Raw genomic sequence first — 23,710 nt, forward strand, 5'->3', positions numbered from 1 at the left:
TCAGCTGCTGTATGTCCTGCAGGGAGTGATGTATTCTTTCCAGTGTGACACAGTGCTCTATGCTGCCACCTCTGTCCATGTCAGGAACTGTCCAGAGCAGGAGAGGTATTCTATGGAGAATTGCTGCTGCTCTGGACAGTTCCTGACATGGACAGAGGTGGCAACACACCACTTACTGCAGGATATATATATATATATATATATATATATATATATATATATATATATCCATTGAGGAATAAATGTAGTAGGCGCCCATCCAGATTAATTATATATTGCTTTGTATGTATCTGTCAATTAAGGGTTAAATGTAGTACGCACCCTTTTACACTATGCAATGTCCTTTCTTACATGCACTGTGGATTACATGGTCATTGCCTTTAGGGGTTAATTATATAATCTGTTTAGTAGAATGAAAGGCTCATTGTCCACAGGGCATTGCTAAAGGTCTGGTGGACTTTCTGAATGTGATGTCTAACTGGGCCCCGGTCTACATGGAACTGCATACAGTTTGACTCCCAGAACAATTTTCTTTCTGGTTGTGAGGATAGGATTCATAGGATTAAAGTATAAACCAAACGCATTTTGGGAGTTTTTAGAGTTTCACTCCTTTTTCAATGGCAAATCACTGCCTGACCCCTTTGTTCTCAGAGAGATAAGTGTAAAGTGATACTGCATTCAGCAATACACCCTTCCCCCAAAAACACAGGTACAGCCTGTTTAGTAGGCGCAAGTCCTTCCCAATTGTGTGTTCTAAAATGCACCCAGTGCCTTGGTTTGGCAAAAGAAAAAAAAAAAAAGGAAGAAAGAAAAAGAAACAATTTTTAAGTTACTGCAGCTAAGTCAATGAGGCATGGCCTAGGGCATGTGTGCCCTAGGACTGTTACACCTCTCCTTCCTTTTTCTCCACCCTCCTCATCATCTGTAATGATTTGGACGCTACGACGCATGAGTGAGCAGATGATGACAAGGAGAACTACTTGCCGAGGGAATTACAGAGGTTGAGAAGGGTGGAGAAGAAGAAAGGAGAGGCATTTCTCCCTCTTGTGCGGCCCTTGATCTCACTGGCACATGCACAAACTGTCTAAACAGCATGCGTGCCCCTTGGCAGAGGTGGCAGGAAAATAGAGCGAGCATGAGTGGAGCCCGGCCACCACTAAATATTCATTGAGAAGAGGGTAGAGGACAGAGTGGTGAGGCGTGCCAGACTGTGGCACAAGTGCTTCACCACAACTCCTCTTTGACTCTTTATTACAGTACAAGAAATAAAAAATTGTGCAGCAACCGCTCCGCTGAAGCAGCCCTCTGTGCTGCTGGCATACCTACACATTCCTACTGCACAGGGCATGAGCAATAGGAACGTATATAGCGGTATGGCTGACGTGAAGAGCTTAAGGGCTTATTTTTTGTCGGACAAGTTGACATTTTTATTGAAACCATTTAGGGTGCCTTCACACCTACTGCTACTGTATCGCAGCAGAAAATCCGCTGCGGATCCGCAGCGGATTTAACTAAATGAATGAACACAGCATTAAATCCGCACTCACAAATCTGCTGCGGATCCGCAGCGGATTTGACAGTGAGTACTTAATGCTGTGTTCATTCATTAAGTTAAATCTGCTGCGGATCCGCAGCGGATTTTCTGCTGCGATACGGTAGGTGTGAAGGCACTCTTAGATACATATGACTTTTTGATTTGGACTCTGGACGCAATAGCAAACATATTATGACACTGCAATGGAGTTGTTGTGGGGCAAATAGGGGTCAGAGGTTTAAAGTTTTTGTTGCCAAGAATGGTTTTGGAATGGCATATCTAACAAGCAGGTATAGGTGTGATGGTCGAGCCGTCACTTCTTCTCAGTAAAATGATTTAACGCACAATATCCTGGATTTATTAACACTAGCTAGACAACATAAAGTGACACTGGACTGCACCTTTATTTACAGTGGCTCCTGCTATCCAGCTATGCCAACTTTAAAATCTACTATTACATTTTGGTACATCATGGTGTGGCTGGGGACATTTGAAGGTGTTACCCAGGATTAGAAAAACATGGATGCTTTCTTCCAGAAATAACACCACTCAGGTTGGGTGTGGGTTTTGCAACTCCATCTAAGTGAATGAAGCTGAATTGTAATACCACGCATAACATGAGGACAGGGGTGGCGCTGTTTTTGCAAGAAAGTAGCTCTTTCTTTCCAATCCTGGATAAACCATTTTCGTGACAGAGAGCGAGAGTGGATCCCCTGTGCTACTCAACCAGTTTGGCTTTGGGCCACACCAGGGCACGGAGTCTAAATGTCCTCTAGGTCTTCACCAGTTATCCCGCTCCAGGAAACTGGACTTCTGTGGCTAGAGGGGACCAGGTCACTCCACAGGTGTGGGCCCGGTGTGAGCAGCAGCTGTTGTCCAAGAACCAGACAGAATCAGTGCAACATTGTCAGCAATCCGTCCGTCAGTGCAGTACCAGGGAGAAGACAGAAATTTTAGTTAGACAGGTGAAGGGTCAGGGCAGGCAGTCCGAGTCAGCAACAGGCCAGGCAGGTAGTGAGCGTAATTTGAAGAATAAGCACAGATCATGATACACAGGAATACAGCAGAAACAGCAGACAGATGCCTTCACTTGGAATGCTAAAATCCAACATCACTCAGGCAGGGAGGGGCAGGTGGAGCTGGTTTAAATAGGTGCAGGTGGCCCTGGAATGGCAGACCGCAGTAGCAGGTGGAAAAAAAAACTGCCTCTATAAATCCAGAGCAGGAGAAGACATGAGCGTAACCAGGATGAGCATGGAGCACAGCAGCGGAGCTCACAGACCCTTTTTTTTTTTAATTATCTGTTTATCAGAGGTGCAACACGTTCAAGATACAACAAAATGATTGGCGACATGGCACTCATTTTCAATAAAGTAAATGGTACAACACTGGTTACACAGTAAAGAAACCCAGTAACAGTATATGCAAAGCCCTAACAAATTTGCGCCCTTCAAAGGGAAGAAAGAGAAGAGGAAAATAGAAGATGAAAACCAAGCAACAGAACAAAGGGAGGGGGGATTAAGAGTAGGGAAGGGGGGGGGAGTGTTGGCTACCAGAAACTGGCAGAGAGTGCAGTGCATGGAGGATAATAATGGTGAGATGAAGTAAACACTATCCCACGGGAGGTGGTGTTTTCAAGTGGGTAGATGAAGGCCTTTCAGGGACCTGCTGATGTCACGGGTAATATACCAGGTTGAGTGGCAAACAGGATGTACGTAAGATTGGATCTGATGTGTAAAAAAGTGCAAAAGAAGGAAAGACTTCCATTTGTCCCCCCCCCACCCCCCCCCTAAAAAAAAATAAAAAAATTTTAGCATACTTTTCCTTGTGGTGTCAAAAACACTTTCAAGTCGGACACTACCACTGACACATCAGGTGCAGAGGGGTTCACCCACTTGGGTAGTAAGACACGTTTGGCATTAAGTAGGATTACATGTACCAAAGATGGAATTGATTAAAGTCCTGAGGCTTCAGCCACAGAGGAATCAACAGATTGAAAGATTGATGGTAGAGGCTCCAGCAGGAGCTCAAAGGGTCACTGTCAGTGCAAAAAACTTTTAACATGTCAAACGTTTTAATCGGTCCGGGTCTCAACACTGTACTGATTGGGAGAACAAGCCAGGAGAGGGCGGTTGCAGCATCAGACTTTTAACAGAACTCTATAGAGTCTGACTCTCTTTCTAACTCAGAGCAGGGTCCGGTGTGAACACTGACATCTGGACCGATCAAAACTTTTGACTTTTTTTTTTTTGACGTTTGAAAAGTTTTTTTTGTAATGACAGTGACACTTTGGGGGAGATTTATCAAAGGGTGTAAAATTTAGACTGGTGCAAACGACCCACAGCAACCAATCACAGCTCAGCTTTAGGCAATGCTGAAAGGAAAGCTGAGCTGTGATTGGTTGCTGTGGGCAGTTTGCACCAGTCTAAATTTTACACCCTTTGATAAACCTCCCCCTTTAAGTATGTATGCAACAACATCTTGCCAGAAGGTTTGAGAAGACCAAATGGCCTGCCAAAAGTTAGTCGCAAGGGTACAATATTTTGGACAATGAAGGATCCTCTCGGGTGGAGAGGCTGGTAAGTTAAAGGGGTATTCCCCCCAGGAGCTAAAAAAATGAAATGCCTCCAAACCTAGCCGGTCTTACTCACCAAGTCCCCCTGAGAATTTTGAGCCGTCTCCCGTCTTTCTAGCTGCTTCCGTTCCTGAGTTACAAGTTTTTCTAAAAGATGGTCTATAATCAAGATAGGAAACTACATTTCCCATCATGCAATGCTTATGCCTGATGATGGTAATGATGATGATGTAGCAGAGCTGAGATAGTGAGAACGATGTAGCAGAGCTGAGATAGTGAGAATGATGTAGCAGAGCTGAGATGTAATGGGGATGTAGCAGAGCTGAGATAGTGAGAACGATGTAGCAGAGCTGAGATGTAATGGGGATGTAGCAGAGCTGAGATGTAATGGGGATGTAGCAGAGCTGAGATAGTGAGAACGATGTAGCAGAGCTGAGATGTGATGGGGATGTAGCAGAGCTGAGATAGTGAGAACGATGTAGCAGAGCTGAGATGTAATGGGGATGTAGCAGAGCTGAGGTAGTTAGAACAATGTAGCAGAGCTGAGATAGGGAAAACAATGTAGCAGAGCTGAGATACTGAGAACGATGTAGCAGAGCTGAGTTAGGGAAAACAATGTAGCAGAGCTGAGATACTGAGAACAATGTAGCAGAGCTGAGATAGGGAAAACAATGTAGCAGAGCTGAGATACTGAGAACAATGTAGCAGAGCTGAGATAGGGAAAACGATGTAGCAGAGCTGAGATACTGAGAACAATGTAGCAGAGCTGAGACACTGAGAACAATGTAGCAGAGCTGAGACACTGAGAACAATGTAGCAGAGCTGAGATGTCCAGGTGTGAGAAGGCTGCGGGCGAGAAGGCTGCGGGCGAGAAGGCTGCGGGTGGCTGCGGGCGGCCGCGGGTGAGAGGGCTGGGGGCCTCCAGGGGTGAGGGGGCTGCTGGTGGCCGCGGGTAAGGGGGCTGGGGGCGTCCAGGGGTGAGAGGGCTGCAGGCGACCGCGGGTGAGAGGGCTGCAGGCGACCGCGGGTGAGAGGGCTGGGGGCGTCCAGGGGTAAGAGGGCTGCCAGCGGCCGCGGGTGAGGGGGCTGGAGGCATCACACAGTTGGGGCTGCAGGCACAGGAGCGCTGCGGCCAGCCACTGGGTGAGCGGGGGGGGGGGGGGGGCTAGCGTAAATGCACAGCCTGATGGCGGGCGGTGCAGGGTTTGCATTCACAGGAGCACCGGGCGGCCACTGGGTGAGCTGGATGGGGGAGGAGTGATGGGGTTGTGCACACAATGTGGGGGGGGGGATGTATGATACGGGTGATCTCTATGGGTGGTGCCGCTACACAGTTGCAGTTATCGGAGGCTGCGAGCGGCCACCGGGAGACGTGTGGGAGGGGCACACAGTGGGGGGTGCTGCTGTCAGAGAGGCAGACAGCTGCAGCTTCTCACTGTCCTCCCTCCCTTCAGTGAGCCGGGTTAGAAGCGCTAACCCGGCCCATTGAAGAGATGCAGGACACGTGATGCCGTCTCGGAGGGTCGGGGCCAGGAGCAGGGAGCGTGTCGGAGTGGACTGAGAGCTGATGATTCTATGCAATCTGTGGGAGTGGGGGCACCTAGATAACAGCAAAACTGTGCAGAATCCGTAATAAATTTATATTGGAAAGATGGAAAGCTACAGGTGGGCAACGTATTAATGCAAAAATAATTTTGGGGGGAATACCCCTTTAAAGCCAAAGTAAGCGTTATGTATGATTTTAAAAAAAGGTCTTCCTCAACACCTAACTGATGACATGAGATCTGATCTTGTCTCCTCCAGGACCTCTCTCCGGTGACTCTCTCCCAGTCTGACAGCCCATTTAAAGAAAAGATCCCGCTTGTGTATAGACAATAAATTCTTGTTAGGCAAAGAGGAGAAATCTCAGTTTTTAATATATGACCAGTCCTTCATTTATAGTCTGTTCCTGGTTTGGGCTTTAATAATTGCAAAAGAAAATCTGACTGTGTGAACCTCACCCTCACCCTCACCCTCACAGTACACAGACTGGGCTGGGTCATGTATAACCAGCTGCACCTTGTCTGCTGTCATCAGAGCGTCTCTTCAGATTCATGATATTTTCCTTGCACAATGGCGTTACCCAATGACGAGTTAATCTGCTCCATCTGTCTGAGCACCTTTAAGGATCCTGTGATGCTGAACTGTGGGCACAACTACTGCCGAGGGTGCATCAATCTAGCTCTGAACAATAGATCTAGACCTTACAGCTGCCCGGAGTGCAGAGCTCAGTTCCTGCAACGTCCTGTACTGCTGGGAAACAGAAAGCTGTCTAACATCATACAGTATCTGCAGAAGCATTCTCAGGAAAAGCTACAAAATTCTCTTCTGGACCTTACCAGAAAGAGAGAAGCCACCAAAAAGAGGGTGGAAAGTCTCAACAAACAAAGAGGTAAAATTCAAGAAACCTCAGATATTCTAGAGAAGACAATGGACATGTTCTTTAAGATGATCATAAAAGACATCAAGAACTTCCGAAAGACTGCTCTACGAGAGATCTCCAGAAAGAGGGAGCATGCCCTGATGCAGGTCTCCAGATCCATCCAGGACCTGGAGATACGGAAGAATGAGCTGTCCAGGAAGATACAAGAGACCCAGGAGATGCTCAACATGGCTGATACCACAACCTTCTTACAGCAGGAGCCTGACACAGAGGATGGGTATCTCCAAAGTGTCAGTGCTGAGATTCACTTAGATGAAAAGCCCATCAATCTAATTGTGAAGAGATGTCTGTCCAGTGTGAACGCTACCCTCTCTGAAGTCATGACGTCAAACCCTGGGCCGAAGGCTTCAGATATACTGCTGGATGTAAAAACCGCCTGTAACTACATACGTGTATCACCTGACTGCAGGTCGGCTTCTTACGTCTCCGTGGATCAGGGGTATCAAGAAAGATCGGAGCGATTTAACGTCTGTCAGGTTTTGAGTACTTGTAGCTCCTCGGCACAGCAATATTGGGAAGTGGATGTCAGTAAAGCCAAGGAATGGATTGTTGGAGTGGCTTACCATAGCATAGACAGGAAAACACTGGATGAAGACGCCTACATTGGTTTTAATGAGAAGTCGTGGTGTCTGGAAAATCGCAATGGTCTTTCCGCTCTTCACAATAAAGTGAGGGATAACGTGACTGTGAAATCTCCGGTAGAGCTGCTCGGAGTATATGTGGACTATGATTCTGGCATCATATCCTTCTATCAGCTGAATGACTATATCAGACACTTATATAGCTTTTCTGCCACCTTCACCGAGGGCCTTCACGCTGCCTTCTATGTGTTCCCTGACAGCTGCTTTACAATCCAAAAAAGGGAGCCTCGGGCAAAGGCCGGATTTCCAAAGAGGCTTTCTCTAGTGTGGTGACGTCCATGTGGAGAAATTATACTGCCTGCACCCACTTTCCATGTGTCCTACATCACACATATCACATACGGTAGTTTGGGAAACTATTCCTGCTATTCTACTGGTGGTCTAGAGGAGTCTAGTACAGGAATGCTATGTGTGAGCTGTTATTTGCACTGGGGTTTAATGGGTAAGGGGCACAATATCACTTTAGAAATGCTTCCTATTAGTTTACATATAAGAGCCTTTCATCCCTACCAATTGCTGGACCTATGTGTTTTTTTTATGTCTATTATGCATAGGAGTCTAGAGAAGGTATGGGTATCTAATATCTCTGACGGTATATGCCAGGGATAAAGAACCCTCCAGCTTTTGCAAAACTACAATTCCCATCATACCAGGGCAGCCAACGTCCTATCTTTGGTTGTCCATGCATGACAGGAATTGTAGTTTTGCAACAGCTGGAGGGCTGAAGGTTCCCCATTATTGGTCTAGGGTATTTTATTGGCTAACAGATAATTTATTATGGCTCTTAATATTATATAGCTTAGTATGGTAAAAGGAATCACTTTAGTGGACAGTCAGCTTTTTAAACTCTATATAGGGGGAGATTTATCAAACATGGTGTAAAGTGAAACCGTCTCAGTTGCCCCTAGCAACCAATCAGATTCCACCTTCCATTCCTCACAGACTCTTTGGAAAATGAAAGGTGGAATCTGATTGGTTGCTAGGGGCAACTGGGCCAGTTTCACTTTACACCACCATGTTTGATAAATCTCCCCTATGTCACTATGGCATGTATACAATAGCACCACCAATGCTTAACCATAAAAAACTGCCTATATAAACAATACTACCATACTGTTCAAGGCTAGCAAATAACACTATCATGCAATGTGTACACCAATAAAAAATCCAATGCTTCCATAAGTATTACAGAAAGTACTAAATACTATATATACAAAGCTAAAATATTACTATAGTACTATTACCAAGTAGGTTAATACAATATCAGATCACCTGAATGACAGCCGATCACACCATGTCTATAGGCTTTGATTAACAAGAAAACCTACAGGCTATGTTCCCACTATGTTGTCTTGTCGTTTTACAGCCGTCATTTTGAAGCATAATTTGCCTGTAATATGAAAATTACAGCCGTAATTTGCACAACACAGCCAGAAATACATGAGGGGAAAATAGCTATATTGTTATACGGTTTACTAGTGTAATATTGTAGAAATATGTAGAAGACGGCACTTCCGTGGCGGTGGTGCTCGAGGTGAGAAAAATGTTCAGATATTAGGAAGAGCCCGGCACTCACCAAGTAAATTATGCTTCTTTATTATAGTGTAGCAAACATATGGTACAAGAAATATGACTTACTATAAAATGTGGGTAAAGTTTTCAATTTCTCTACACTAATATCGGCATACAGCTTACTACATGTTTTTAAAGGAAGTAAAGGGAAGAAAAAATACCCTGAGGTATTCCCCAAAGGTGGAGTGAAATCTACCTCTGTATTTACACAGTAGACTTGTTATTCCTGTTTCATGTCAATTAAAGATATGACATCCTTATAAGAATCTTCTCTGTCACAGCTCTGTTATATACCTAATACCATACCAGGGTATGTTTACATTGTGGCTGCCGCACGTGTGCCACACAATGCCCGCATGCGACGGCAATTTGCCATGCAGTGTCCCTATTGGACATGGTTTGGCGACAATGTGTGAGTACCCCCTAATACATTGTATGATAAAACTAAAGAAACAATTGCTCCACTGCTCCTTTCGAGAGGAACTCTGCAGACAAACCATTACACAGTGTCAGGCCTAAAGCAAAAGTAAAAGGGGCGGGGCATGACACAAGTCCGCACAAGTCCTTGCATTATATTTTAATGCACGTTCTACTGCCTGCTGAAAGCATAACAAAGTGTACAAATTTGGAGAGTCCCTCTAAAACTGGGCAGTTACCCACAGCAACCAGATTGCGTCTTTGACCGTTAATACTTGATTTATGGCTGCATTGCAAATATTAATGTGCATCTACAAGAAATATTCATGTCTTTGAACACAATCTGATAACTTGAAAGGAAAATAAAAAATTATTGTATTTGAGTCAAGAACTTTTTGGTGTTGTGAATTACTAATGCTGCTATTACTCCTCTTTGCCCTCTAATATTATTATAATTTACAATACACCTTATACCATATGTATTATAATTGTGATTATAAACCCCAGGCAACCAGGGGTGGACTCGGGGAGGGGGGGGGGTAGTTTATTGGTAGATAGGGATGAACTGGAAGGCCACCATGTGCCCCGGTTGGTAGGGATGAACTGGAAGGCCATGTGCCCCGGTTGGTAGGGATGAACTGGAAGGCCATGTGCCCCGGTTGGTAGGGATGAACTGGAAGGCCATGTGCCCCGGTTGGTAGGGATGAACTGGAAGGCCATGTGCCCTGGTTGGTAGGAATGGGCTGGTGGTGCATGCCCTTTATTACTTTGGGGCTAATCCACTCATTGCTTTTGTTGATTTTGAAGGCAGTGGGAAACATGTTAAGTCTGTGTTGTCATTTACTATAGGTACCGGAACCACGTATAAAAATTTAACTTTTATTAATTAGTCTAAAAGTGTTGAATAAACAGATCCACTAAAACAAACAAAACCAAAACAAGTAAAGGGGCACCTCACAACAATACTGGAGTGTTGAGTCTCCAAAGTCCCTGTCCCAACCACGTTCAATGATACTGGTATAGATGTTAAGGGCAAGGTTACCAAGATGTGTTTATATCTCTATCTCTGTCTCTACGCGTTTCACCCAGATGTCTCTCTGGGATCATCAGGAGACTATAAGATAACACAATAATTCATCAATATACAGATTTTCAACCAAAGATATAAAATAGGCTATAATGCATACAGTGCCCAGCCGGGCAATACATGAATACAGACCTAAGCAGGGGGTTTGAGATAAACGAGGACAAGGCGAATACCTTATGTCTGTTTGTGTGTGTTATCAGATGTACGTTACATCATCAGGAGATCGGCCCCCGATAAGCACTTGGGGCTCCTGATCAAGATGATGTAATTAGATAAATATGTAATGCATCAGTGATGATATTGTGCAGGATTGACATACTGTTGGAGGAGAGATCTTCTATGATAATAAAGGGTTACATCCAGCAAATACTATAATTTCATGCAGATTAATATACTACAATCCATAGTGATTCAATGCATACATCATGTACCCTGATACCCAGCAGGGCATCCAGACTGTTTCATGATCTGCAACAGAAACATGCAGGGCGACAGTAGATAGATCCTGCACAATTCCCAGCATCTAGTGTCATATAGCACTTAAGCAGATGTTACATTACAATCACAAGGCTGCGAGATACACAACACAACACGTCCCCTCAGGGATCACTCACTGCCTCCAGCGTGCCGGAGATGGTGATTCCGGCCAATTATAAAAGTTAATTAATAAAAGTTAATTTTTAATATGTGATTCCGGTACCTAGTTATATATTTATTCTACGTATTTCTGACCGGTATTATCTGCGCAACTTATCGTGTGACGCAGCTGTGAGTTTCTGTCATTTACTATACTTTTCTATTCCTCATGAATGATTTTAAAATAGGAACTCCCATGAAAAGAAAAAAAAAGACGTCAGGCAGAGCTGTGGAGATGGGAAGTCGCAGCTCCGACTCCTGAATTTCATCAGACACCAACTCCAGCTCCTTCATAAATGACCACTCAGACACCAGGGGAGTTATTTAACACACTGGTGTACAGTATATCTGGCTCAGCAGCTTCTTCCTAACATCCTACATGATCCTGGGGCGACTTCTTGAGGGAATAAGGAAAGATATAAAGCAGCTTCTCTTGTGTGCGCAGTGGATGCAGCCAGTCTCCAGCCTTCATGTCCTGAACTACTCACAACTAGACTAGATGGAGCAGACGGTCTTTTCTGCTGACAATCTTCAATGTGATACCTGTGATACAGAAGCAAGATTTATCAGCTCTCTGTTAAGTGCTTTATTCGTACACAACAGCAGACATTTAAAAACACTTTAAAAACAGAAAACATACAAACATTGATCCTTATGATGTTCAATGTAAACCTGTACACCTTCTGAATAAATATCGGAGTAATCTGGGCAAATATAAACTCATAAAGTCTTGAGGACAGAACGTGTGGGGACTGAAGTCCTGATCACCCACAAAGAGCAGTATTTTTTCATGTTTTTGTATCATCTGTTCTCACAATCCCTGCTTGGTTATCTTTTCATTACTTTTTAGCACTGGCACTTAGATTTTTTTATTAGTCTACTATACATACACATTGCTGTAAGCATCCTTTTTTGGACTTGCACCTTTTTTCTACTCATGTCTCACGAATTGTTGGTATTGCATTATTTATTCAATATGATTATCAAGTTTATATACAGTTCTTGTTATTCAGAACTACAGTGTTTTTAAATGTCTGCTGTGCAAGGCTGTGTACAAGTAAAGGGTTTCTATTTTGTAAATTTTTCTAAGGTGCAGCCCATTAAGGGTCAGTTTACACTAAGAAATCAGCACCAAAATTCCAAACAGAATGCCTGTTACGGACTCCCCTTGGAATTCCGCCTATCTCAGTGCCTCAGTGTAAGGTATAGGGCGCCTCCGCTCAAATTTCGTCGCTGATTCCTCAGTAGGAACTGACCCTTATACTCGCTTTTTCCCTGTGTATTTAATTGTGTGTATTTTTGAGCTTGGGGGCTGGCACTCAGTATTGAGTAATTTGTAGTGCCCACTAGGTTGTCTCTAGTGAAAGAAAGCTTTTTAGTCTTGTGCTGGTTGAAAAAAAGAGACTAAACACAGGAAGTCCTGGTCATCTGTGTGGCTCGATTCAAAACCGAATGGCACATAGGTTGGAAGCCCCAACCCCCACTACCACCACCACTGCTGCAATGTCAATGTAGGGGACTAATATTTTTAAATTGGTAAATAAGTTACTATATGGCCCCAAGCACTGTTTTCAGGCATATAAGTAATGGCTATGTGTGTTACTCATATTGCCTGAAGACGTACTTTGTAAATCTTACGTAGGCATGTGGGGGGTCCTCAGTTTTGGACTAGTCACGGCTGGCAGGATATATCTTTGGTGATCATGCCTCTCTGGAAGTGTCGGCGCTCAGGGAGGGACCCTCTGTGAAGCTGCAGACTCCTATATGGCGCCGCTCCCAGGGACACGATTGCCTAAGAGGCTTCCCCGCCGGTGTTGACTAGTTAGGAGCTGAGGAGCATCCACATGTCTACAAAAGAAGGATTTACAAAGTGCGTTATCAGGCTCATAGTGATGAGACAGTGCTCGGGGCCATATAGTAACGTATTAAAGAGGTATTCCAGGAGAAGTCAACTGTTCCCCTATTCACAGGATAGGGGAAAAGTAGGCTTCTGCTCTCCCCCGCCAATCTCTGTATTGGGCTCCCAGCTTCTGTGTTATGAATAGAGTACGGCACATGACCCACAGCTCTATTTATTCCTATGGAGCTGACGGAAAGAGCCGAGGACATCGCTTTTCCGCTGTACTCGTCTCTTTTCTCCAAAGGAAATTAATAGAGCTGCGGGTAATGCGCTGTAACTTGCGGCTCTATTTGTAGTACGGAAGCCGGGACCCGATGGGGAAATCGGCAGAGGGTACAGAGGCCACACACCCCACAAGTGATTTTTTTTCCTGGACTACCCCTTTAATAGTTGCTGAGGCAATTTTATAATGATTGGATCCCTTTAAGGGGCATACATAGCCGTCTGGCAAAAGGTATGCCAATGTATACAACAGCATACTACACTAGGCCCATTGTGCTAAAAGGACTGAACATAGTCGACTAACATCTGTGTTCTGGCCATTTATTACTATATACTTTACTATATACGATGCTAAAAAAAAGGTCTGCACTTTTCAGGTGCACAAAATAACAGTATAGTTCAGAAATGGTCACCAATAGACTATGTTTGACCCATTATGTGCAATGGGTACACCATGACAGGCCCTTTTGCCCACATACACCATGAACATTGTCCACTGAACTACATGTCCCAGTTTTTCATGCTCATGAGTGTGAAATGTCTGTAGAATAACTTTCCTAGCTCAAAACCTCACATAAATATAGTATATTAGAGGTATAAGGCCAACGTGGAGCTCAGCAACAAACGACGCAACTTTCTAGAAACTGGCAGAAAGTTCCTCACCAGCAGCTAGGGAGTACCAAGATGGCGCCCAGCGGCTCCTAACGCGCGGTGAAGTCACAAGGTTTGAGTAGAGCAACAGGGCGCACTTCCGGTGTCCTAATGACATTCCTCCAGAGCGGTGTCCAGTGCGCGTGCGCGGTGGTGGAAAGTTCCCCCGGCAAGATGGCGGCTCGCTGCTCCTCGCGTTGGTTCTCAGTCGCCGTGTCTGGGGCCCGGGGACAGCTGCTTCCTGGGGTTCAGCGGTGGCCCCGGGCGGAGGGGGCTGTGCTGCGGGCTCTGAGGGCGGCGGTGACCCGGGCACCTGCAGGAGGTGAGTGATGGCGGCGGCCTGTGCGCCCATGTGTGCTGGACACTCAAGGTTATCTTCTCTGCAGTGTCACCTCACTGTCCTCCAACCTACGAGCTTCCAGCTGCTGCAAGACTACAACCCCCAGCATGCCATGGTAGCCGAAGTCTGTCTGGGCATGCTGGGAGTTGTAGTTTTGCAGCACTTCTGTCTCTGCTCTACTGTCCATCCTGTGCACACATTGACTAGTAATGTCTGGTCTTACATACATATGTCTACAGTGTCATCCAGCTTTCCTTGTCTCCTGAGTGGCAGATCCCTGTGTTCTATCCTGGTCATGTGATGATCGCTAGGTTACACATTCACTATATGAGTGGTGAGTGTTGGGGGCCACAGTATTGAGGCATGACTGTGGCCCCTTCATTCTGAGGGCCCCAGAGAGCAGACCAGCAATAAAGTGATGGCATACGCTAGTGATATGGCGTCATAATATGAGAAAACTCCTCTAAGAGGGGCTATCACACTTCTATCTATGTGATCAATGGAGACTGAGACCCCCACCGATTACATCAGGGATGGGGAACCTTTGGCCCTTCAGCTGTTGCAAAATTGGGCACTGCCGCTTTAAATGATAAAAAAACAAAAACACCACTTTTAACATGTAGTAGCGATACGTCAAAGTTTGGATTGGTTGGGGTCTGTGTGTTTCCTGGGGTAAGAGAGAAGTGCGCACTATCCGCGTTCTTTCCCCAGCTCTCTGCAAGTTACTTAGGGTTCTACTACACGGGCAGATGAAGTCCTGTTTAATATTGTAAACAAGCGCTAATCTGCTAGATCGGTGCTCGTTTACTGGGCCCATTAGGGTCCATTTACACAGAAAGATTATCTGACAGATTATCTGCCAAGATTTGAAGCCAAAGCCAGGAATGGATTTGAAAAGAGAAGAAACCTCAGGCTTTCCTTTATGACCTGATCTCTGTTCATAATCTGTTTCTGGCTTTGGCTTCAAATCTTTGGCCGATAATCTTTCTGTGTAAATGGACCCTTACACAGACCAATAATCATTTTACAAGGGCCGTGTAAAGTATTAAAGGGGTTATCCAGCGCTACAAAAACATGGCCACTTTCCCCCTACTCTTGTCTCCAGTTTGGGTGGGGTTTTGAAACTCAGTTCCATTGAAGTAAATGGAGCTTAATTGCAAACCGCACCTGAACTGGAGACAACAGTAGGGGGAAAAGTGGCATGTTTTTGTAGCGCTGGATAACCCCTTTAACTGTTTGGGCAATCATCAGCTGTTGGCCGCACATCACTATTACACATAGCGGTGTGCGGTCGGTGGCTGATGATGATAGGTCTGGGCCTAAACATAGTCTCTGTTACAATGAGATTAAAGGGGTACTCCGGCCTGGGGGTATTTTTAAGCTATGGCTGGGGAGGGGGTGGTTATAGACGACGGCGATCACTTACCTCCCCGATTCCGGCGCCAGGTCCTGGATCACGCCGCCCCGTACAACCATCCCGCGGCCGCTTCCTTGTGTGAGCTGCGCATAAGACGTGACGTCTCAAGGCAGCTCAGCCATTCAGCACCAGGAAGCGGGTGCGGGATGGGTGTATGGGGCGGCGCAGTCCAGGACCCGGCGCTGGAACCGGGAAAGTAAGTGATCACCGCTGTCTATAACTACCCCCTCCCTGGCTAAGAAGTGCTCAGCTGCATGCTTTTCCCTGCCTGTTTTATGATTGGTGGGGGTCTGATTGTTCCAGAGCTGTATTTGGTAAGACAGCCTCCTGAAATCCTCTGTCATGCCACATAGGGCAAAAGTATTTTGATCAGATGGAAGCTAAGCATTTGGATTCCCACAACGATCGTCAGCTAGAGAGAAGCATGCAACTGTGCGCTTCACTCCCTGACCCGCTGTCTTCTCACTCCAGAAGGCAGTCTCTATTGTAGTTTATGGAGCCTGGCTCCTACAGTGAGCCAGAGAGAGAGAAGTGCACATTCATGTGCTTCTCCCTGCTATTAACAATCGATGCGGTCTGAACACCCAGACACCTGATTTTTTTTTTTTTTTTTTAAACTTCTTGGTGAATCTGTGGTCGGTTATTACACAGGTGTACTTTATGGCCTTTATTTCCACCACATAACCGCCCCCCTCTCTGACTTGTCTTTGTAGCCTTCTTAGGACACGTCTCCCACTTCCACACAAGTTCACCATTATCCAACAAGGCCGACTACTACCAGGTCCTGGGAGTGCCGAAGACTGCGAGCCAGAAAGAAATCAAGAAGGCCTATTACCAGGTGACTGATGCGGATATTAGGACTCACATTGATGTCTGATCAGGAGAGTGCTTGTCTCCATGTGACCTGGTTACACCATAGACCCAGTGCTGACCGTCCACTGCACTTTGATGTTATATATTGATTAGTGATGTGGAGACTTGTGTTCCCTCCTTGTGAAATACAGCAAACAGATCAGTGACCGTGCATCACGCCTAGAGACATACTGTTACCTATCATTGTCCACCTACTAGACCAGGGATGGGGAACCTTCAGCTCTCCAGCTGTTGCAAAACTACATTTCCCATCATGCCTGGACAGCCGATGGCTGTCCAGGCATGATGGGAAATGTAGTTTTGCAACAGCTGGAGAGCCGAAGGTTCCCCATCCCTGTGCTTGACTTATACATATGTCATCTGCTCCTTTCTAGTGAAGCAACATGGCCTTATTTTATAGTGGACACCACCATATATATCAATGGATCTTAACCCTTCATTGTGTTCTGTACTGTTAGTGTCTCATGTAAATGATATGATGAATGTGATCTGATCTGCATCTGTCTATCGCTTTAGCTGGCCAAAAAATACCATCCAGACACCAACAAAGAGGACCCTCAGGCCAAGGAGAAGTTCTCCCAGCTGGCTGAAGCCTATGAGGTAATCAGTGATATATGCTAAAGAGGAATTGTCCCGTATGTCCATGAGGCAAGGGGCTGCGGTCCGCAAGGTGGCATTCACATGCTCCACAAGAAGGGTCCGTGCATGGACAATGTGCTACGGACCGGAATTCGGAATCCATTGCATCAAACTCTGAAACAGTTTAAATCTCCATGCTAGTGTACTGACAGTCACCCAGCTGTGTCAGTACAGTAGCACAAAGATTTACACTGAGTTCCCAGCATCGTTATGAATGATGATTCCGGGAGTTTCAGTGTCCGTTCCGAAGCACATTGTCTGTAACCGCGGACCAAGCTTAGAAAGTGTAAATGCCACCTAAGGCTACACATCGACTTTGCTCATAGCATAAGTTGAGTATCCAAAGATATGTGTCACTTTGTGATCACAGGTCATTGAAGTAAGTTGGAAATAGTTTTTTTAGGCGGCACGTCTGTGTCAAGGGTGGTGCTCGTAGTAAGAAAAAAATTCCCATAGCATTATAAAAGTTCATTCTCGGCACTCACCATTTCATGCTTCAAAAGTTTTATTGTAGAAAAAAATTCCATCAAGATTATACAAGGACAACAGGACGTTTCGGCATCAAGCCCTTCTTTACTGTTGAGAAAGACTTGACGCTGAAACGTCCTGTTGCCGTTGTCTAATCTTGATGAATTTTTTTCTACAATAAAATTTTTGAAGCATGAAATGGTGAGTGCCGAGAATAAAACTTTAATTATAAATAAGTCGGGTCAAACTGGACCTGTAAGTGGCCACAACCATGACTTGACGTCGTCATAAATGCATCAAAGATTTGTCTCTGGTCATGGCTTCTTGTGTCCCCTGTGGACGTTGTTATGGTCAGGAAACACTGATCAGATAGCCTTCAGGAAACAATCTGTATTTCCTGACTGTAAAAACATCGGAGGGGGAAATAAAAAAAAAAAAAAAGATACTCACCTGTTACAAGCTGCAGCAACGCACCCCTCTGTCTTTGATTCTATGAATGTGGAGTTACATCACTAATGATCTTATAATTGTAATTTATGTATTTTCTCACTGTACTTGTTCCGTTGTCAGGTTCTCAGCGATGAAGTGAAGAGGAAGCAGTACGATGCATACGGCACTGCAGATTTTGGAGCCGGCGGAGGAAGGCAGCAGTACTGGAGAGGAGGCCCCACTGTTGATCCAGAAGAACTCTTCCGCAAGATCTTTGGGGAGTTCTCTGGGTCGCCCTTTGGTGACTTCAATAATATCTTTGATCAGCCACAGGAGGTGAGCACTGTCTGTCAGGCACAGAGTGCATTGTCCTACTGGAGATCACCTGTACAGAAGACCTGAGGCTTAAGCCATATTCTTCTATTGCCTCTTGCAGTACATCATGGACCTTACGTTTATTCAGGCGGCCAAGGGGGTGAACAAAGAGATGTCTGTCAGCATCACAGACACGTGTCAGAGGTGCAACGGGAAAGGCAATGAACCTGGTACAAAGCTTCAGCACTGTAACTACTGTAATGGCACTGGCATGGTAAGCCGTCTGTTCACTGTATAGCTAATGGTTATGTGGTTTCCTTGTATATTGTTGGGGCTGTGTGTAAGTAGATCGTCTGGGCTCTGGATGTCCCTTAGTGTTGTCTTTTTATAGTTTTTTTTTTTTTACATGAATGCCTTCCTTTGTAGGAGACCATAAACACCGGTCCCTTTGTCATGCGATCAACATGTCGACGTTGTGGAGGGAGGGGTACGACTATGACAAATCCATGCCTCTCCTGCCGGGGTAGTGGACAGACAAAGCAGAAGAAGTCTGTGACCGTGCCAGTACCTGCAGGTAAGTGCTAAATAGGATGGTAGACAGACCCCCAATCTGTGCTACATTAAAGGGATATTCCTATCCAATCACATGATGATATATCGCAATTATATACAATCACGTTATGATCAGTTAGGGTCTGACTTTTTGAGACAGGCAGTCCTGAGAATGGAGGGGATACATGACTGATTCAGCGTTCTATTCCCTGCATCACAATGCTTCCGGCCAGTGCAGCAGGCCCTATTGACTTGAATGGGGCCATACTTCTTCACTTTCCAGCACTGTTATGAAGGGATAAAATAGCCCTGCAGTTATGTTTTAATTCTCCATATTGGTGCATAATCTACACGTTAGACCCTAACAATTTGCCTTTCTCCCTCTGGCTATTGCAAAATTACAATTCCCATCATGCCTCAACTTTGGCTGGCCAGGCATGATGGGAAATACAGTTTTGAAGCACCTGGAAAGAGGAAGATTCCCCAACCCAACTAAATAGCTATCAGTGACACATTCTCTGATGTCCATATGACCTAATGGGTAAAAGCATTCTTAGGAGTTTTAAAGTGTAAATTATAGATTTTCAAAATTTATAGTCCTGTACTTTTTCTCCTGTAGGTGTGGAAGATGGACAGACTGTTCGAATGCCAGTGGGCAGAAAGGAAATCTTTATTACTTTTAGGGTCAGTACCTTCATCCATCCTGATGCTCTCAGTTCATATCATTATCTTGCTGTAATATAAAATTCTCCAGCAGAGGGCAGTGTAATGCCCCTAATAGCAGATGTTGCTTGCACTCTGTTGCATCAGATAGATCTGGTTTAGTTCTTAAGTTTTTAGGGGGGTCGTGACAATGTATAAAAGTATACAATATGCAAATAAGATATATCCTCATTTATTTATTACCTGTTGTCTTATTTATTTAAAGAGTTAAAGGGGTACTCTAGCGATTTTACCCCCCCCCCCCCTTTCAATTCAACTGGTTCAAGAAAGTAAAATAAGTTCTACTTCAAAATCTTCAGCCTTCCAGTACTTATCAGCTGCTGTATGTCCTGCAGGAAATGGTGTTTGCTTTCCAGTCTGACACAGTGCTCTCTGCTGCCACCTCTGTCCATGTCAGGAACTGTCCAGAGCAGTAGCAAATCCTGCTCTGGACAATTCCTGACATGGACAGAGGTTGCAGCAGAGAACACTGTCAGACTGGAAAGAATATACCACTTATATAACTTTCTGAAAACAGTTGATTTGAAACAAAAAGATTTTCACTGGAGTACCCCTTTAAATTCAAGATCTACTTCATTGTACCCAATTTCAATGAAAAGAGTTCTTTAGTAAAATCTCTCTAGCAGCCGTCCATTTTACCATTGAATAACATTGATGTGTAACAATATGTGATACAGGTGCAGAGGAGTCCTTTATTCAGACGTGACGGGGCCGACATCCATTCAGATCTGCATGTTTCCATTGCTCAAGCAGTCTTGGGTGGTACTGCCCGGGCACAAGGACTGTATGAACCCATCAATGTTTCAGTGAGTGATTTTCCTTCATTATTAGTGGTTTATTTTTTATACTTAATACTGTCTGTCTGACACCTCCATCTTTGTGTCTCAGATACCAGCAGGCGCACAAGCAGATCAGAGTATAAGAATAAGCGGCAAAGGCATAGTGAGAATGAACAGTTACGGCTTCGGCGACCACTATATACATATCAAGCTGAAAGTTCCTCGGTGAGTAGGATGGAAAGTGATTTGGGTGGATTTGGATCTCAGAGCGTCTAACTTCTGTGTCCTCTTGCAGGAAGCTGACGGACAGGCAGCGGGCGCTGATGCTGAGCTTTGCTGAAGAAGAAACCGATGTGGAGGGCACCGTGAATGGCATCACTAACACAACCACAGGTACTTGAGAGCTATAATACAAGTAGATCATTATAGGGATGCTACATGATCTGCTTTACTCACACACACACACAAGCCCCCCCCACCCCCCGCCCGCCTAACCCTACTGACAGAGTCTCTTTCAAGGGCATTTTCTCCTACGCTCAGGGCAGGGCATATTGACATCATACATGGTGGTCAATAGGCTTTTACTTCTGACTGCAGTGACACTCTATTTGTAATATATTGCTTGCTGGTTCGTCTTGTGCGTGTTTGCATGATCCCAGGCTTGCTCAGTTTTGCACACTCATAGCATTACACATAGTTGTCAGGACTTGGGTGGCAATTTTTATTTCCTGACATCAGGTTATTGCTCTTCACACAGTCAGCCATGACTTCTGATGGGTGAATGTGGTCGGGTCTGACGCCTGTTTACTGTTTGTGCCCACTAGGCCATGTACAGCAGAGCTCTGCAGCTGATGAGGAGAGGCCTGAGGCTGAGCAGGCAGGGGAAAACAAGGAGGGATTCCTAAGCAAACTAAAGAAAATGTTTAGTTCTTGACGGTAGGAATTAGCTGTTTCTATTTCTCTGATCTTACATCTTCTTGGGTGTAAGCGCATTGTTTGGGGGGGGGGGGGGGGGGGTCACATTGATTCTACTGTACAAATAGCAACAATCTGATCTGATCATATTCCCCATATGGTGGATGTATGGATTTTATTCTGAAGAGGGTAGATTGTTAGTAGAGCTGATATCCTGCCTGATCTCACGTCCCAGACACTCATGTCTACCAGCTGCAGCTTTCTGCTAAGAGCCCTGATTAATGTACATCTGAGGCTCTGTCCACATCATGGGTCTTTCCATACTATTGAATTATAGGTTTCTGCATTTAAACTCTTAAAGGGCTCCGCACAATAAATACACTCTAGTACAGGGTTAGGAAACCTTGCCTCTCCAGCTGTTGCAAAACTACAACTCCCATCATGCCTGGACAGCCAAAGCTAAAGCTTTGGCTGTCCAGGTATGATGGGAGTTGTAGTTTTGCAACAGCAGGAGAGCCAAGGTTCCCTACTCCAGTCTGATAGGGGGGTGAGGGGGTGTGACTGCTGGACCTCCCGCCAATCATATCAATGTAGTGGCAGTCAGCCATGCTTTCTGATGCACCATTCACCTGCCCTATTCTTGTGATTGATGGGGGTCCCTGCGGCTGGACTAACACTGATCCAACATTCCCTTATGCAGATAGGGACAATGGGTTTCATGGGCAGACCAGAAATTTCTGACTCTATCTGAATGGAGTTTGTAGAAATTTATGCACATGATGCAGAATAAAACCCATTGAGATGGATGGAAACGATTCTCAGTAAATCTGCAACACATATAACACTAGCCTGTCTATTACACATCTGGTATATTGGATACTGTGTAACCTTACTACTTGTCCTCTGCAGGAAAGAGATCAACAGGAAACTGACCTAGTTTGGACTCTTGGTGGAGACAAGTAACCTGTGGCGCCATTACATCTGGAGCGTGGCCCCGAGTGGCACTGGGTAGACCAGCAAGACTCTTCGATTTGTCATCTGCCCCATAATGCAGGAATCCTTCCTGTTCTGTAGATGAAGGACTTTCCAGGACTGACTAATCAAACGCTAAACGTGTTTCTTAGACTTGTTCCTCCCTGTTATTCACATCCCGTCTGTCCCTGTTCCTGAGCTGCTAAGCAACACCGGCTTCTACAACCTTGTGTCATCTGTTAGTGTATAACATGCCGGCTCTCCAGTCTGTATACATAGAATATATTGTAAGTTGGTCTCTGACATTTGGATTTGATGCACTGCAGGTTCTCTGCTCCCTGGTGATACAGCCAAGAAGTATGTTGTGAATGGCTAAGTAGACATATATGTAAAGTACGTGGGATACAGTAAGATTTGTTCTCTAGTCCTTACATAATGCATATTTTGATGCGGCATCTGATATGCCCCAGCACCTTATAATACAGAGCAGAGACTACTGTAGTATGGATAACATATAGGCTTTTTATGTTCTATACTGTATGTTACTATTGCTTTAAGTAATTCTCCTCGTGATAAAAATAACTGGGAGACACAGACCATGCAATTTGTTCTGCGAATAAAATCGCTGCCCAAGATATCCTTGTTGTCACATATGTACATTATATAAGAGCTATGGAGCGCCATCTACAGGTGTAAATACCTGAACCTCACAACAGCGCTGAAGTCTGCACCTCTACATAGACAACACAATTACCTTTATTAAGTACAAAAGGAGCCACTAAGCAGGTTTGTTAAACACTAAAGGAATGCAAACCTCTTGGTTAAAGGAGTTATCACCCAGCTACAGGATAGATAATCTACTGATCAGTGGGGAACAATGGCTGGAACCCTCATTTTGTAACAGCTGGAGGTCCTGAGTTTCAAACTCCTGATTTGGGTGATCCAGAGGAGGCATGGGAGAAGGTCATGTGGTCAGATGAGGCCAAAAAAGAACTTTTTGTGTTTGGAGAAAGAAGGATGAGTACAACCCCAAGAACACAGTCATAACCGTGATGCATGTGGGTGGAAACCTCATACTTTGGAGGTGCTTTAGTGCAAAGGGCCAACAACCCCCTTCCCTTAGTAAGAGCATTGGACAGGGGCACATGTGGCAGCATAATATACAGGGGCACATGTGGCCACATTATATACAGGGGCATGTGTGGCAGCATTATATACAGGGGCACGTGTGGCAGCATTATATACAGGGGCACATGTGGCAGCATTATATACAGGGGCACATGTGGCCACATTATATACAGGGGCACATGTGGCCACATTATATACAGGGGCACATGTGGCAGCATTATATACAGGGGCACATGTGGCCGCATTATATACAGGGGCACATGTGGCAGCATAATATACAGGGGCACATGTGGCCACATTATATACAGGGGCACATGTGGCCACATTATATACAGGGGCACATGTGGCCACATTATATACAGGGGCACGTGTGGCCACATTATATACAGGGGCACAAGTGGCCGCATTATATACAGGGGCACATGTGGCCGCATTATATACAG

The 23,710-nt window shown here is 45.1% G+C and overlaps 2 protein-coding genes across 3 annotated transcripts; both read left to right on the forward strand.

Moving 5' to 3' along the window:
- Nucleotides 1-6,145: 6,145 nt before the first annotated feature.
- On the forward strand, nucleotides 6,146-8,106 carry LOC138800443 (nuclear factor 7, brain-like). Its single transcript, XM_069982116.1, has one exon. It carries the CDS (start codon nucleotides 6,222-6,224, stop codon nucleotides 7,503-7,505), a length of 1,284 nt encoding a protein of 427 aa, XP_069838217.1. The 5' UTR covers nucleotides 6,146-6,221; the 3' UTR covers nucleotides 7,506-8,106.
- A 5,752-nt stretch (nucleotides 8,107-13,858) lies between these two features.
- DNAJA3 (DnaJ heat shock protein family (Hsp40) member A3) lies at nucleotides 13,859-22,776 on the forward strand. Of its 2 annotated transcripts, XM_069984121.1 has the most exons (12): nucleotides 13,859-14,039; nucleotides 16,188-16,312; nucleotides 16,864-16,947; nucleotides 18,025-18,219; nucleotides 18,320-18,472; nucleotides 18,625-18,772; nucleotides 19,370-19,434; nucleotides 20,151-20,279; nucleotides 20,362-20,477; nucleotides 20,548-20,645; nucleotides 21,077-21,188; nucleotides 22,077-22,776. In XM_069984121.1, exons 1-11 carry the CDS (start codon nucleotides 13,892-13,894, stop codon nucleotides 21,184-21,186), a joined length of 1,371 nt encoding a protein of 456 aa, XP_069840222.1. In that variant the 5' UTR covers nucleotides 13,859-13,891; the 3' UTR covers nucleotides 21,187-21,188; nucleotides 22,077-22,776. The 2 variants fall into 2 exon arrangements, with proteins under 2 accessions (XP_069840222.1, XP_069840223.1); XM_069984122.1 differs by lacking the exon at nucleotides 21,077-21,188.
- Nucleotides 22,777-23,710: the final 934 nt, after the last annotated feature.

The sequence above is a fragment of the Dendropsophus ebraccatus genome, chromosome 9 (genome assembly GCF_027789765.1).
Source record: "Dendropsophus ebraccatus isolate aDenEbr1 chromosome 9, aDenEbr1.pat, whole genome shotgun sequence".
NCBI lineage: Eukaryota > Metazoa > Chordata > Amphibia > Anura > Hylidae > Dendropsophus > Dendropsophus ebraccatus.